The following is a 17,242-nucleotide window of genomic DNA, read 5'->3' on the forward strand; positions in this document are numbered from 1 at the left end:
TTTCAAACTTCCCAATTTTATTATTTATTTATTATTTATTTTATTTTATTAAATTTATAGACCGCCCCCTCTCCCCGAAGGGGAGAGGCTTGTGGGAGGCTTACAGGAAGAAAGTTGGGGAAGCCAGTAAGAGGTCCAAAGTCAGAAGGCAGGTAAGTGATTGTTGCTGGGGTGGGAGGGTGGGAGGGAGCAAGACAGTGGTGATGCAAATCAAGAATGGTACATGGGAGTACACAAGAAGTGTTGCATAAGTACACTGGGGGGGGCAAGAAGAATGCATGGGGATCATAGGTATGTGAGTAGTGCTGGCCATGCCAGTTGAAGTGCCATGCAGGTCAGGGGCAGTGCACAGAGGGATAGCATGGGTTGGGAAGAGTGAATGGGGATGCCCAAGATGTACTGCATGGGTTGGGAAAGGCACGCAGGGTAGGTGGGATGTGTGTGAGTGCACCAGAGGTGCCACACTGGTCAAAGTATGCACATAGGGACAGCGCAAATTGAAAACTGTACATGGGGCATGCAAGAGATGCTATGTGGGTATGGGGTGGGGAATGGCACAAGTAAGGGTACTGTGCAGGGGCTTAGTGACCATTTGTTGTTAAATCAAGGACTGCATGTATTATCTTTCTAATGAAGTTAAAAATCCCTGACACACTGTAAAAAATTAATACAGCTGTGGATCTAGTTGCCATCTACCATTATGCACTTCACAAAACATATGTTTTGAAAAGTTTTAAACTTACCTAATTTTAATATTGTATATAAAACTTAATGAGTTTATCCTAACAGTTTACATAGGAACAATTTTATCATATGTGCGTCATCAGACATATGGCAAGATAACCATCAGATGGGATAATTCTGCTGCAATTTATACTTTTGAGAATCAGACCACCCATTTCCACCTGAATTCCAGCAGATTGATGCTCCACACATTAATCAAAAGAATGAAATGTGTCGCAAGAAATTATTGCTTAATTCAGAACCTAAAATCTTCTAATCTTCTTTTAACCTAAGGGCAAGCAAATTCATTCAGAAATTTTTCAATGAATAATTGAAGATAATGTGTATTCAGGTAGACTGAAGGCAAGCAGCATGTTTAACAAAAAATAGAATCCTGCAGAGAATTAAATCAATTCAAACAACTAAAAGGTAATATTCGAGAATGTTTTTTAACATACTTATCATTATTGAACTATAACTTTTGGTTTTAAAATTATGTGTTGTTAAATTTATCCAAAATGGGATCATATTTGAATGACATACCACATTGTATGTATTCATTTAAAATGACCTTAATTTAAAACATTCTATAACTGTAACATATGTTGTCATTTTTCCGTTTATTCTACACAAAATTGTTGCATTGCCAGCTTGAATAAAACACTAATATTTAAAAACATAGATTTCCATAACATAGCATAAAGCATGCAATGGAATTACAATTCCAAAGATGGAAATTCGGGGATCTTGAACCTGCCTTACAGAAGAAATCCACATATCAGAGTGTTTTTTATGGTTCATATTTTATGTCAACTGAACAAACCATTGGAAAGCAGCTGCCAGGGAAAATTTTAAATATGTAATATGCAGATTGATTTCAACTTGCACAAACCACATAAATGTAGCTAGTAGCCAATTATATTTTAGCCAAAAATATAATGGTCTTGATTCTAACATTTAATTGAATTAAAGTGAGTATTCACTGATTACAGGGCTGAAATAAAAAGCATCTAGAATGTTTCTTTTACAAAGAAAAATGAAACATACTTTTCATGGTTCCATCTTCATCTTCTTCATCATCATCATCACTATTTATTACCATGGTCCCCAAATCAGATTCTAGCATGGTGCTGTTATGTTCAATCATGGTCTGAGCACTGTCACTCATTGTACTTGTAGCCCTTATTGTACCAGCAGTATCAGATGTAGTCTTCACCATGGTGTGGGAATCCAGCTCATCTTCATCCTGCAAACAAAAAAAAAAGGGGGGGGGGATTACCTTTAAAAAAATGCTGAGAACACTGATGCACTTCAAAGCATTTGAAAGATTACTTTATAAAACATATTAGTGCAAGCAAAACATACCTAAAACCAGTAGTGACATTCCCCAGAAGGGACAGCACCAGATGTTCAAGAAATTTCCCCAAGATGTGTCCTTTTCTCAAAAACAGCCACATAAAGCCTCTCTACAGGCCACAGATCCCCAAATGCTTTGGGGAGGAATGTATTGTTCAGATGAAGACACTTGGCAAGCCTCCCACTTCCCCCCCCCCCCCCGCCCACACACACCTTTCATTGTAATATACTGGAATAAATGGTTAAAGATTCTATTCCTTGTAAACTGTGAAAGGGGGAGGTGTTCTTTCTTATGTTTTTGATCTTGTAAACTATGCAGAGTTGCTTGATGAGTGGGGCAGTCTTAGAAACTGAAGAGTAATATGTTACTTTTTATTTTTCATTAAATAGTAATAAAAATTAAAAAAGTAACAAATCTCATTGAATATAACATACTGATACGTCTAAGACTTACAATACAATAGCAGAGTTGGAAGGGATCTTGGAGGTCTTCTAGTCCAACCCCCTGACTAGGCAGGAAATTCTATACCGTTTCAGACAAATGGCTATCCAACATCTTCTTAAAGACTTCCAGTGTTGGGGCATGCACAACTTCTGGAGGCAAGCTGTTCCACTAATTAATTGTTCTGTCAGGAAATTTCTCCTCAGTTCTAAGTTACTTCTCTCCTTGATTAGTTTCCACCCATTGCTTCTTGTTCTACAGGTGCCCTGGAGAATAGTTTGACTCCCTCTTCTTTGTACCAACCCCTGAGATATTGGAACACTGCTATCATGTCTCCCCTAGTCCTTCTTTTCATTAAACTAGACATACCCAGTTCTTGCAACCGTTCTTCATATGTTTTAGTCTCCAGTCCCCTAATCATCTTTGTTGCTCTTCTCTGCACTCTTTCTAGAGTCTCCACATCTTTTCTACATCGTGGCAACCAAAACTGAATGCAGTATTCCAAGTGTGGCCTTACCAAGGCATTATAAAGTGGTATTAACACTTCACATGATCTTGATTCTATCCCTCTGTTTATGTAGCCTAGAACTGTGTTGGCTTTTTTGGCAGCTGCTGCACACTGCTGGCTCATATTTAAATGGTTGTCCACTAGGACTCCAAGATCTCTCTCACAGTTACTACTATTGAGCAAGGTACCACCTATACTGTACCTGTGCATTTCGTTTTTCTTGCCTAAATGTAGAACCTTACACTTTTCACCATTGAATTTCATTTTATTAGATAGTGTCCAATGTTCAAGTTTGTCAAGATCCTTCTGTCTCTTTAGCCTATCTTCTGGAGTGTTGGCTATTCCTGCCAACTTGATGTCATCTCAAATTTGATGAGTTCCCCATTTATTCCTTCATCCAAATCATTGATGAAGATGTTGAAGAGTACTGGGCCTAAAACAGAGCCTTGGGGTACTCCATTGCATACTTCCCTCCATGTAGATGCAGTTCCATTGAGGACTACACGTTGAGTGGGTTGGTCAGCCAGTTACGACCAATTTAAACTTAAATTATTACTCTAATTCAAATTTTCTCCTCTTTCCCCATTCCCTACCTTACAACCATTGAAATGTTTAGCATAATATTTATATATGTCTATATTTAAATATGGTATTTTGAAGTGGCTGTAGGTCATCTGACTCAAAAGCATCTTGTTCACTATTTGTACATTAGGCAAACTCAGATAAAAGTTACACAAAGAGCTGAAAATGCTCAGAATTTTAGTAATATTATCATGAGTTTGGGGTAGAGTTGGCTAAAAACATTATTTTTCCAGCATGATACCTATTCTTCTAGGATCTGTCTAGTAGTTAAACTAGGCCACTTTTGTACACTAGCAAAGGTTGAAGTTTTTAAAATACTTTTGTGATACAACTTTTAAAAATTAACTTTTGCTTCTATTTAATTTTCATTCTTAGAGTTGATTTGGAATTTTTGTTTGGAGTTAGCCCTGATGTTATGAAAGTTATAAAATAAATGTTAATTGTTTGAGGGGGTTCCATTTATTTCTCATGAAGGTTTGATGAGATGAATGTATTTTTTGTCTGGGCAGATATTTTATTGTATTTCATTTTGCTTGTAAGCTTCCAGGAGTTGCATATAATAAGGATAACAAAGACTTGATTTTTCCCTACCAAAAAGGGAATTTTACTTTGGGATTGAATCATTTTTAGTCATGCATAAAGATCTACCAGAATCAATTAATACTTGCTAATACTGTATGAAATTATTCTCTCATTTATTTTAATGGGACAATACTACTAAGACTGAGTCCAGGCCGGTGCTCATTTTATTGCTCACTGTACCAAATTAATCCAAAATATCTTTGGAAACATCCTTTAGTAACAGCAAAGCATACTATTTCTACAAAATCGTAGCAGAAAGTCAAACACATTTTGAAAAGGTATCATAAAAGAAAAATTATAAACACAGAAAGCTGATATACAAATCTGTTATGGGGTCACTAGTGTGATTCCATTTAATAACGTTCCAGGACTTCAGACAACTATATTTTCTAGTTCTTCTGCTTAAGACTCTTTGAACCAAACACTATTAAGGACTGAATCTGGAACTTTCTCCATGAAGATTGCTTATTCCAAAAGTACAATTTCTTTTTTTCCCCTTTTCTTTTGTCCCCTGTGGAATAGCCATAAGATTATAACGGACAAGTATTTAGTAAATCTAAAACTTTTTTTTTCAGAAATCCATCTCAACTGGCAAGGCCAACTTCTCTCATTTGTATACAAAGTGTTTGTTAAAATCATGATAAAAGGGGCAAGAAGAAAACCTGCTGATGCTTTGTAGAAAAGTATCTGCTCAGCAGATGCTTCAGGACTGTGGAAAAGAGTTAATTCCAGCAAAGAATACAAAAGCATTTCCAATCAGTGGCAGCAATGTGCCAGGAATGTAAAACAGAGAACTGATGATAATCCAGATCATGAATCATAAAACCCATATGGAATAGAAGCATTTGAAAACATTATTAGGAAATCCTACTCTCTTTCTGAAGTCAGATGTAGAGGATGTGCACAAAATCCAAGCTATTTAAGAACTAATATGCTGTTCTATGCCTTAAGTGCTTTTACAAGGGCACATTCTACTGTCCACAAAAAAGCCCCATCAGAATGTAGAGCTGCTTCTATAAAACCTTTTAATTAAGTATCTAATTTTAGATGATTCAAATAAAAAGAAAATTCCTAACTTCAGTTTGCTTCGGGGGCCAAATGAAATCAACCAAGTATGCTTCCAAAATCTAATTCTGACATCAGCAAGTTTACAAAATGGCCCTACATGTTTCAATAACTAATAGAAAAGAATCAAATATCACTAATGAATGCCATGCATCCTATCATGAGGAACATTTTTTCAGTTCTTGAAGGCAGGGAGGAATCATTTTAGGAAATTATGTCAGATGATATCCATAGAACATTTTAAATTATCACTTATGAGGATAAGACAAATTCTGCTTAATGATATTGGTCTTTTACAGATTTTTTTCCCTCTTCAACACAGTTTTCCATCTTATGTCCTGCTTCTTATTCTTTTTCCCTATCCTAATGTGATATAAATAATGCTTTTATTTTCATACATTGGATTATATCCAGCGATAACTTTGTGGTGGCAGTAAACATACCTATGTAAGAGTAGATATTTATTTCAAAGAATTCTGTCTACATAACGCAACAGTTTCCAAAGAGCTGCTTTCAAGCACTGGGAACTATGTTTGAAGAGTGTATTGTTCTGTCATAATAAGCAAGTTAAAGCAGCAAAAACTGGATGCTTTACTTCACAAGAGCAGAAGATTTTTCTATGTAAAGTTTCAACTGGATACAATCCAATAAATAATCCAAGTGCCTTAGAGGGAGTCATAAAATTACTGAATTTTAAAATAAGAGATAAACCAAATAACACATAATGAATGTTGCTTGTTTTAAAACAGACAACTAGAACAGCAATTCTATGCATGATGTACTTATGAAGCAGTTAATTTCCATTTTACACATAGAGATGTGATGTCTATCTATATGTGTGTACAAGCATACTTATTAGCCGAAATCATTTTTCACACTGAATGTATCAAGAACATTTTACCTCATTTATATTTATAGTTATTTAATTAATATAATCTAAAACTCCGGATCATAATTGCATTTGTATAAAATATTTGCGCTGACAAAATAGTCATTTTTAATGAATGGAAGCATTCCTGAAAAACATTTCTAGTTTGTTTATAATATGATGTTAGTTGCATATAATCTTAAAATTCTAATCCTGAAATTGCATTAACAATTTAGTTCCTTTTGAATGTCAGCCACTGCCCTCAAAGATGAAATCAATTTGAATTCATATATAATTTGAACACTGGCAATCTGTTAATGAAGAAATCATTTTCATTCCCTCAGTAAAATAAAATTTCTCAAATCATCTCAAATTTTACTGAGGTAATTTTTTTATCTACATATTAAAAATCGTCACTTGAGACTCCAGCTATTTGAAGTCAATAATATACAGTTTACATCTTCTTCAGTATTCCAAATATCTATACATTTCTTCTGTTTTTTGCTAATTTTTTCTGCCTTCATTTTTTCCTAAAATAAAAAGTTATGGTTTTTCTGTGTTTGCTATTTCTCTTCTGAATGTTTTTTTTTAATCCACATTTTCTGTTCATTCTCTTTTCTAATTTTAATCCTCATTTCCAAACCTCATTGCTATAATATTGCATGTCACCCACTGTCTCTATGGAACATTTCCTTTTATAATTCTTTTATAAAATGTCATACTTAAATATGTTAAACTATTATCATAAATGTTTAGTTTATATAATTAATTGGATTTTGATTCAATGGTACAATTCCACTGTACCTTTTTCAACAAGAAATGAAGAAAGTGATTAAAATCCAAAATACTTCATAAACAAAAGCTGTAATAAAACTGGAATTGTGAGATTCTGAGAAGCCTCCTCTAGTTTGTAGGAAATTCATAAAACATTAACATACTTCCTTAAACTTCCGCTAAATTAATTTAGGGATAAAATTGTAATGAAGTATTGCTATTTAACTGCAATAGATTTCCCTCCCTCAAACATCGTAGATTATATTCCAAGCTTTTGCGGAGTAAATGAAAGGCTCTCTGATTTACTGAAGAATATACTCACATGAGTACAACCATGATTTTCATTTTAGAGCAAAACCTTAAGAGCTATAACTATGCCAATTAATTCAGTAATTAATTGAGAGTGAGAAAGACAATGTTTAAATTTTACAAATAAAATTCTATTTAATATTTAGGAAGTTTAATGCACTGCATTTAATAAGTCTTTTCAGAACATGGCAAACTCCAGATTTATGTTTTTTGGGCTATTAAAATATCCAAACAAAGGAACAATAGGTTGCTCAGTAAAACAAAGTTTTGTTTTATGCATGTATAAGAATATACTGGATACTTTTAAATAGCAAATGGCAATCCAATTAGCAACATATCAATGTTATACATACATTCAGTGATAGACAACAGATAGCATAATCTATGTATCACTTGTTTCAAAAATTACCCTATTGTCTAATCTTTATTATCAGATACATTTGCTAAATCCTGTTATCTATAGACGTAAAACTGCATTTAAAAGAAGCCGTGTTCCTATCATATATTTGAGTGTTTATCCTTAATATGACATTCTTTATGAAGCTTGTGCAAAGGAGGTTTCATTTTCTTCTCCAGATCTCACTGAAACCAAGAGGCAGAACCAGATGCTTGAAAGGGAACTGATTCAAAGCCTCCTGAGAACTTCTTTATATGCCTGTCCGGAAAACAGTTTCACTAAGATAGCAGAGGCAACTTTTAAGTACCCACACACATGACTTCGGGGTGCCCAGAAGGTTACTTGCATAAAATTTTTGAGTGAATGCAACCATGATAGCTTCATAGTTTCAAGGAATAGCCCAAATGATATTAGCAATATAACTTTAATGATCTGCAGACACTATGCTTTGAACATTCTGTAGCTAATGTTTTAGTTCCAATACATTTGGATACTAAAAAGCTTTCCTCTGTGGAAAAAATATAAATAATATATGGTGGGCAGGATCTCAAACATAAATAACTTCTACAAATGTCTGTATCTGAGGGTACTAGATAAAATACCTGGTGTTTTAAATCCATTTATCTATATCTTATCACATTAACTTTTTCCTTCACTGTTTTGAAAGTTGTCTTAATTCCATTAAGACTTCTAATTTTGGAAAACTGTGTCTTGTCTCTTGGTCCACAACATATGCATAGATCTTGCAGCCCAGGAGTTAAATATCTCTTGTTGGTCAGCTGCAGCCTCTTATACTGTATCTTCCCCATTCCCCGCATCTGGTCTCTCTGTCTCTGTCTCTAGGGGTCTCTCTCTTTCTCTTTCTCTTTCTCTTCTCTCTCTCTCTCTCTCTCTCTCTCTCTCTCTCTCTCTCTCTCTCTCTCTCTCTCTCTCTCTCTCACAATATACTTCCCTTCTGTAATGTATCAAATCCATTTTAAAGTTTCAGGTTAATTGCAGTATGAAGGACTGATAGTATCTTTGTGTGGGAGCATAGACTAAAATGTATTTTTAATAGAAACTTTTAATTACTTTAATTTAATTTGCATTTAATAATTTTCATTCCCATTTTAATGTTTTAAAATGAACCCCTTTACTGTGCAGTCCCCAACTTGACATTCAAAGAACAAGTGGTACATAATTGCAACCAAATGGTACTGGCATACTCTTGACCTAGAGAATTTCTAAATTGTTTAGTATCTTCTTTACATCTTTTAACATCTACTTGGGAAGAGGTGGCGACATTTGATTTACAGGTTTTTTTAAAGAAATGTTTAAAGACAATACGATATTTCATTTTTTAACCAGAAGTCTTCAATCACTGTCTAGACATAAGAAAGAAATTTATCCAGGCAGCAGCACACAGTGAGATCATATGAAATGTCTGATGAAAGCAGTACTGCAAGGTAAATACTTCTCTCTTTTTTTGTATTTGCATTATTATATCACAAATAAAGAGGGAGTTTGGTGGTGATGACAATGCAATACTTCTTTCAATTTGATGAAGGCAGCAGAAACCTGCATGACCCCAGGGAAGAAGCTAAATCTCAATCCATGCAAAAATGAATTCTTGCTGCTGAAATGATACCAGGACTGATCTGTAACAGTTTGCTCATTTATGGTTCAAACACTGTTACAGGAAAATTAGATAGCAGAATAGTTAGGACCACCATCTCTCAATCTTCATTATAGGTAATCTTTATTAGCAACCACAATTGGGACCAGCAATGTTATTGCTGCACATGTACTTGATATGACTGCAATGTGCATATAACATCACTTCCCAGTCATTAAATGAATCACTGCAGCTGTTGTGAGGTCATCATGTAACTACAACTTGTGATAGTGCTTTAGTGTACTCCATTAATTCTGCTTGTCAGAAGCCAGTTGGGAAGGATGCAAATGACAATCACACGGCTGCACACCAGTTATAATTGTGCATCATTTCTGAAGCATCAAGATGGGGAAATCACATTATTGTGAGGCACTGCAACATTCATAAATGCGAGAATTAGTCACAACTGTTTAACTGACATAACTTTGAACGATTGCTAAATGAGGCAGTTGGTAAGCAAGGCCTATCAGAAACATACTAGCTGCACTTCTTCATCAAGGAAGTAAGATCCAGGCCTTTACTAATTCCCATGTACAATACTGCAATGTACTTCATAAGAAAATTGTGCCTTTAAGAGGGCTTAGAGACTGAGAGTAATTTTAAACAGGTAAGCACTCTCTATTTTTCACTAACCACCCTGGTTTCTAATTTCTTTCTAAGGACAAATAAAAATATTATTTCTTTCCTATTAAACTTAGAAGAGTGTTTAGCTACAGCTACATAAATTCTGCACCAAGGGAAAATTAGTTTGGTACAGAAATTATCCTGTGGAATTACATGGATTATGAAACATTCTCTTTACGGAATGAGATTGGCTTCATCTTTATTTAGTTTAAGTGGTCTCTACCTGTCCAATTTGGTCCAGTAGATTGGGCGTGCTATGGCCAAGGAATGTCAGCTGGCAGGGACTACAAGCCTTCTCTACCCTATCCCCTATCCCTGGTAGAGTTGCTCCTTAGAATTCAGGATGACCCCAAGCCTTTTAGCCTTTTCTTACTTGATGAAGAAGTGCAGCTTGTATATTACTTGAAGGCCTGAGGTTCCATGTGCATGAAAGATTTTGTTTCCTGGGTATGTCAGCATCTATGATGACATGTTTTGTCACCTTACATATTTAATTTTATACTACGTTTAAACTGTTTTTCATTGTTTTATGATTGTTCACTGCCCAGAGTCACTTGTTTGAGATAGGCAGATATGGAAATTGAATAAATTTTGTTCTTCTTGGGAGCTCTTTAAAAAAAATCTATAATTTAATTCTCAATTTTATAAATGATGTTTTTTTTCTCTCTTAATTTATTTGTTTTGGTTTTTTATTTTTAAAGTTACACTATTTAATGCAATTCACCTTCCAGGGTACCATTTCTACTAGATACATTTCATTGAAACAGAGCAAGCCTTTTCTGAACAACTCTCAGAGAAATTTAAGTATTTCTTTGTATCCTTGTCAAGTTTAACAAAAGTATGATTTATACCCATAAACCAGTAAGTATATGAGATACATCTTGGAACCTAACAATTATGAAAACTGAGAGAAACTGTGCACTAGAGGGCAGCAAAGACAGTTGAGTAGATTGCATTATTCAACTTTTGAAACTTGTACAGTATAAGAATAAAACCTTGTTTAACACAAATCACTGTCATTAAAAAATAATGCAATTGTAGTACCTACAGCATTTCAATAAACGTCATTGGTAGCTATATGAATATATATACATACATGCATACATACACATATATACATATACATACACACACACAAACATATCTACAACTCTAAAAGGATCCAATTATTGACTATTTCAGTAACACATACATTATTTCCATAAAATTACACTAAGGATCATGTATCAGCTATTTTATATGTTAGGTGCATTTCTATTGTTACAGAGGAAACACTCAATTTTTTCAAGTTCTCTCTTTTTTAAACTCCCTCTATTGTTGTTTCTTTTAAACAGTGTTTGCTATGTAAGGATATAAAGTTGTAGAAATCACTCACATGGCAGAAAGTGTGCTATACTGAAAAGATCACTGTCGTTTTTTTCTTTCTTGTCAAATATTATTAAAATGTATAACCTGAATTTATAAACTTGAGAAAGTAATACTCTGATAATTTACATAAAATTATTTATGTGATCCAGTACATTTTTATTATTGTTCATTTCTTAAATGATCCATAAAAACAACTATTTTGACGTGTTTTTGGAGGCTGCCAGGCAACAAATTCCTTTATATTTCCATTAATACAGCTGCCCAGCATCAGAATCAAATTTTCATCACACTTGACAAACGCACAAAAAATAGATTTTAGTAATATGTATAATAAAGTTTAAACTAACATTTAACTTCAATGGTGACCTTCTGTAAGTTTGCAGCTTGCACTTCTTGTGTATTTTTTTTAAATCTATAAATTACCACAGCACCTATTAAAATTTATCAATTTTCCAGAACATATCCTCATCAGACCAGTTATTTTGGTAACATGCCTAAACTAAGCCGTAAGCTTTTTTTAAATGAAATCAAGTTAGCTTTAAAAAGAAAAGAGACATACTTGATTATGAGAGATACAAACACTACAAGAATCTCATTCAAGTTTTCAAAACTATCATGTTTCATTATCATAGCCATTTTATTTTAATAAACATCTACACTTCAAAAATGCCTTATAAGAATTTTTAAGAAAATAATTAAAGTAAATTAACTATCCTAAATTATATATAGCACCTGACAGCAACCCTAAACAACTTATAAATGACTTAAAATATTAAAAACAAGACCAATAAAGACAACAAGAAACATGGAAAAGACAAAGATGGGAGAATACCAAATTGGGTGGAAACAAAAGAAAATAACCTAGGGCGGCTTCATTTATCCTCACCAAAGACCTGGGCAAAAAGCCAAATCTTCACGCCCTTCTGAAACCCCAACAGGGTGGGGACCATTTGGACTTCAGAGGGAACTTCATTCCAGACAGCAGCAGCCACAACAGTGGAGACATGCTATCAGGATCCCAATAGATGGCATTGCTTACTTGAAGGAATTCAGAACATATCAACCCTGTCAGATTGAACTGGAGAGAGATATTATAGGAGATAGATAGTCGCTCAAGAAATCATGCCCTGTGCCATGTTTAAGAGTCTTTAAGAGTCACTTAGACTCTTAGACTTTAAGAATCATTTTTGATTAATCCACTCCTTAAATCAAGAGCATCTCCTTTGAGGCACAAACAGAAGCCTGCTTTAATTAGTAACAGAGGTGCTGTGTTTTTAGGAAGTCCAAGGAACAAAAAAATAATATTAATGGGGAGGGGGGTGTTATATTTGTGTCTCTAAAAGTATTTAAGTCAAAACTATTCTTACTTTCTATCCAGTTTGTAAAAGTTACAACTTCTTGTCTTTGTTTCTTTTAGCATGTCTATAGTGAGAGAGACCAGAATAAGAATTTTTATTTTCTCAATACATGCAGGCCGACATAATGCCACACTTTTCACTTTTGATAATTACACGGCTTTTCATATTATTGAGAAATCGTCATCAGGTAGAAAGGAAGGTTGTTAGTGCTCTCTATGTAGATAGCAAAATTAAACTAATTTTCTAATGCAAGTATTTTGAGTCACATCTTGCTAAACTAGCATCTCATTGTAAAATACATAGCAAAAAAACCTTTGTTAAGCCACCAGATATAAATTGCTGATATATTCTATTACACCTAACGTATATTCAACCTGATACTTGCATCTGACAATGCTGTTTTGTTTCTAACATATTCCAAAAAAGTACAATAGCCTTTTAAAAAAACCCAGAAAGAACATACACAAAATCATCCCTACCAGAATTATTAGAATGTCTAACTACCGTATTTTTCTGAGTATAGGATGCACCTTTTTCCCTCAAAAAAGAGGCTGAAAATCTGGGTGCGTCTTATATACTGAATACAGCATTTTTTGCCTCCTGAAACCCCGCCCCATTCACCAAAATGGCCATGCATAGTCTTTAGGAGGCTAATGAGTGCTGCTGGGGGCTGGGGAGGGAAAAATGAGCCAAAAACAAGCCAATTCCTGCCCCCCCCCCCCCGTCCCCAGGAGCACTCTATAAGCTCCTAAAGGCCATGTGTGCCCTTTTTTAGGACAGAAAATGGCCCGTTTTTGGGAAAAACGAGTCGTTTTTGGAGGTCTGCAGAGTGCAAAACCTTTTTTTTTAAATTTGCCTCTTCAAAATCTTGGTGCGTCTTATACTCCAGTGCATCTTATACGCCCAAAAAAATACGGCAGTTATTAAAATTTATACACTTTAATTATTTTCCTAGAAACTGTAGTCCTAATCTTTCTAATACTCAATCTTTCAAGCCAATGAAGGAATATTGGACTTACAACCCTTCATATAGAAACCATTCAGAATTACAATGGCACTGAAAATAGGTGACTTATCATCAGATCTTACACTTACAAATGTCTCAGCATCCCCATAGTTATGTGATCAAAACTGGGGGTAGGGGGGCAGGGAAGGTTTGCAAAATCAGGCTTGACAAGCTTAACAGAAATTCTGGTGCCAATTGTGGTCTTAAGTCGGGAACTAATACTCTTCTCCCTAATTATTTCATGAAAGAGTCCTGCAGAGCCCTGGAATACTACTTCCAATCATTATTGCGCTACATAAATGAATACTATGGAAACAGAACTGCATAATTTGACATGTGGCAAAACGTAGCCATATTTAAAGATAGGGGACTTTGGATCTTTGCATTCATTCAACTCTTTTTAGCAGATGCTCCCATGAAAGCTATTTATTCTCCCATACGTTAAAGATCAGTTAAGAAATCGGTAACATTGTTTTTAAAAAGGAACTGAAAATTGTTCATGTGCCATTCAAATACTACATACACAAGCACCCACAAATCAATTTTAAAAACCAAGAAAATATTTTTTTTACAAACTGCTTTTTGAACTGGGGATTGTCAAGAAGGAAGGAAACTCAGCAAAAAATTAAGTGACAGCAACCCTCTCAGTCAGAACTATATGACTTAAATATGTTGACAATTTAACAGGCCAAAAGTAATTTGAAAACTTGATTAAATTTTCACACACCGAGTTTTCATCCTCTTCTTCCAGTTCCCTCTGCTGTTCTTCATGCTTTTTGGTCTTAATTTCCATAGCTTCAATAATCAGGTCTCTCAAAATTGAGACTTGCTTGGCATTTTTAATAAAAGGATGCTAGAAAATAAAGCCATAGAGTTATACAACATGGAGCCTACAGACAATCTGTATTCGCAGTATAAATAAAGTAACATGTTAGAACAACATGCCAATCAACTTCACAGACCAGCAGGAGAGAACATTTCCCTTTGGACAGCAATTAAAATCTGGAATAAGAGAGCATATGATCTGTTTAACTGCTTTACAACTAAATAGGATTTTCCTTTTTGTTTGTTTAGGTAAACAGCAACCATGAGAAGAATGTTACAACAAAACACAACTGCTTTACAGTTAAGGATATAATTGTCCAAAGGAAATGTGAATTAAGTGGTAAATAAACAAATAGAAGATAGCCTGACAGAGAAAAATAAACTTTATAATTCAGTCAGTTATATCATTTTAATTCATTTTAACAAGCTGACAATGCAAATTAGCAGTCATAAGCAGAGCAGCCACTATAGCATGAGAAACCTGTATTCTAACAGAACACAAATCACTGAGTTATTGGCAATGATGAAATATATATATGAAGCAAAATTTAAATCATCAGGATGGGCAGTTGAAATACAACAAAAACAGATTTATTTAAAGACAACTTATAATCCTGGTTTTTTTTAAAAAAGGAAAAAAATCTCCATCCTCTTTTTCAGTGCTGTGAATTTGGCCCTTATTAGTGCATATCCCTAGGAGCAGTTAGTGGTGAAGGATGTTGAGAACTGGAGCTCAGAAACATCTGGAGTTTCACAGGATGCCTACCCTAAAAATCATTACTCATTTCCTGCACACAGCACTGATACCTTCCCACAAGGCTGTGCCTGAGTTCCAGAGATACAGTTTCAGTTGTGGATATAAAATATGGCCTTTTTCTCTCATATTATATAGCCAGTATTTTGTGATTGCCCAATCAAATGTTGCTGTGTATTATGGGCTATGACATCACTTAGAAAAAATGAACTTGCTCAAATTTAACAACAGTACAAATTATGCCCTTTTTGTTCCTGTACTGTCCAGAGACTGTTTTTTCTTTCTTTTTCTAAATCTTTTTTTCCCCACTCAATGCGCACATCCGTTATAATGAATTGTTATATAGATAACATTTCTGTATAACAATCATATTCTTCTGTAACATTATAATTGCTACCGGTGCTATACTTAATCTATCAAGCCAATGAAGGAATATTGGACTTACAATATTTTGGTTAATTAACTAAAAAGTGAGGGGGCTTTTGAAATCGCTTCTCTTGACTTTCCCAAAAGAAAATGATTACAGAGCAAATTCTTAAAAGGATTATAATTACATAAAATATAGAGATAATAATTTAGCACCAAGAACAAATAGATGAGTTTATTATGGAATATAAAAAAGTATAAATTAAAAAGAAAGGGTGACATAGGCAAAAAAGAAGGATGAAGAGAAGAAATAATGAGAATGAAAAGGGTTAGATAATTCATATTCAAATGTTCTGGCTAGTGAAAATTGTTCAAAAAATTACTGTTTGGTCACGAAACAGCACTAACTACTGACTGCAGTAATGCTAACTGCAGAGATAGCATTATTCTAAATGTAACATGTTCAAAATAATGTTTAAACATCATAAAAGTGGAGAACTCTCAGCAAATCAAAAGGATTCCTCAGATCTGCTTTTCTAAAAGAATCGGTCATTTGCTGAGAGATCTTTCTTTTCTTGCTTACCAAGCAGTTCAAGAAATTACAGTGAGCCCCTATTACTCACTGTGGAAACACTGGAGAATTTTCTGTCAGCTATTAAGTAGACAAAAAGTAATTCAGTGGGGGTGAACAGGAGATTTTCATCTGACTAAGCACACATGCAAACTTTCCTTGGCTTCTTGGGGAAAAAAAAGCTGCATACAGCACTGACCTGCAAAAGGTGAGTTGCGGTAGCTCTCTGCTCAGGATTCTTCACCAAACATTTCTTCACAAAGTCGGTGAATTCATCAGACCAAAGCTCTGGCTTCCGGAATGTTGGTGGGGGGTTTGTGGGAATCATAAATATTGCCTGGAAAGGGGGGAGGGATATACGTATTTATTAAATAAATAAGCAAGTCACTATTTCTATAATAGAAGTAAGAAGTGCTTCAGGTCCAAGCTTCCATTACTATGTTCAATGCAACTAGTACAACACTAGATCTCACTAGAATTATGGAAAATGGTGAGAACTATATTTTTGCAAATAAAAAAAGCATCCATTCACTTTTTACACATCAAAATTACACTGTGTGTCATATCATTTCCTAAAGTCAATTCAAATATTCTAATATTTAGTTTTCTTGAATATGCCATAGAAACTATTTACCTTGAGGGAAAGCTGGCAACTAAGTCCTTCGTCACATGTAAAAGGATTAATCTCTGCTATAACTTTTCTTTTTACAGTTATACAGGATGATATATTGATTTAAGCAAAAATGATACAATACATTTATTCTCTTTAGAGGTTATATCTCCAAATTAATTATTTATGGTCTAAGTTGAAGAATGATGATGATATCTAAAGAGGGCTGTGAAAATATCTACAGACCCCTTGCAACCTGGACATAAACAGTTTCCTACCCTCAAAATGCTATAGGGCACTGCATGTCAGAACAACTAGACACAAGGACATCCCCCCCAATTGCCATCACTCCGCTAAACTAATTCCCATAACACTGTCAAACTATCTAAAAAGACAGCATTACCATCATTATTCTCATCTTCCCTATTATCTATCTTTTTATCTTCTTATGACTATAACTTTGTTGTTTATCACTATTGTTGTATGTACATTGAGAGCTT

General features: G+C 34.4%; 1 protein-coding gene across 1 annotated transcript in view; it reads right to left on the reverse strand.

Annotated features, from left to right (window-relative positions):
- Positions 1 to 17,242, reverse strand: part of STK3 (serine/threonine kinase 3) — a 124,162-nt gene that overhangs the window by 49,726 nt on the left and 57,194 nt on the right. Inside the window, exons 7-9 of the mRNA XM_081950331.1 lie at positions 16,332 to 16,469; positions 14,344 to 14,469; positions 1,771 to 1,969 (exon numbers count right to left, since the gene is read on the reverse strand). Of these exons, the coding sequence (XP_081806457.1) occupies positions 1,771 to 1,969; positions 14,344 to 14,469; positions 16,332 to 16,469 (463 nt within the window). The remainder of the gene's footprint in view (positions 1 to 1,770; positions 1,970 to 14,343; positions 14,470 to 16,331; positions 16,470 to 17,242) is intronic.

Source organism: Natrix helvetica (genome assembly GCF_964273705.1).
Source record: "Natrix helvetica genome assembly, chromosome: 4".
Classification (NCBI taxonomy): domain Eukaryota; kingdom Metazoa; phylum Chordata; class Lepidosauria; order Squamata; family Natricidae; genus Natrix; species Natrix helvetica.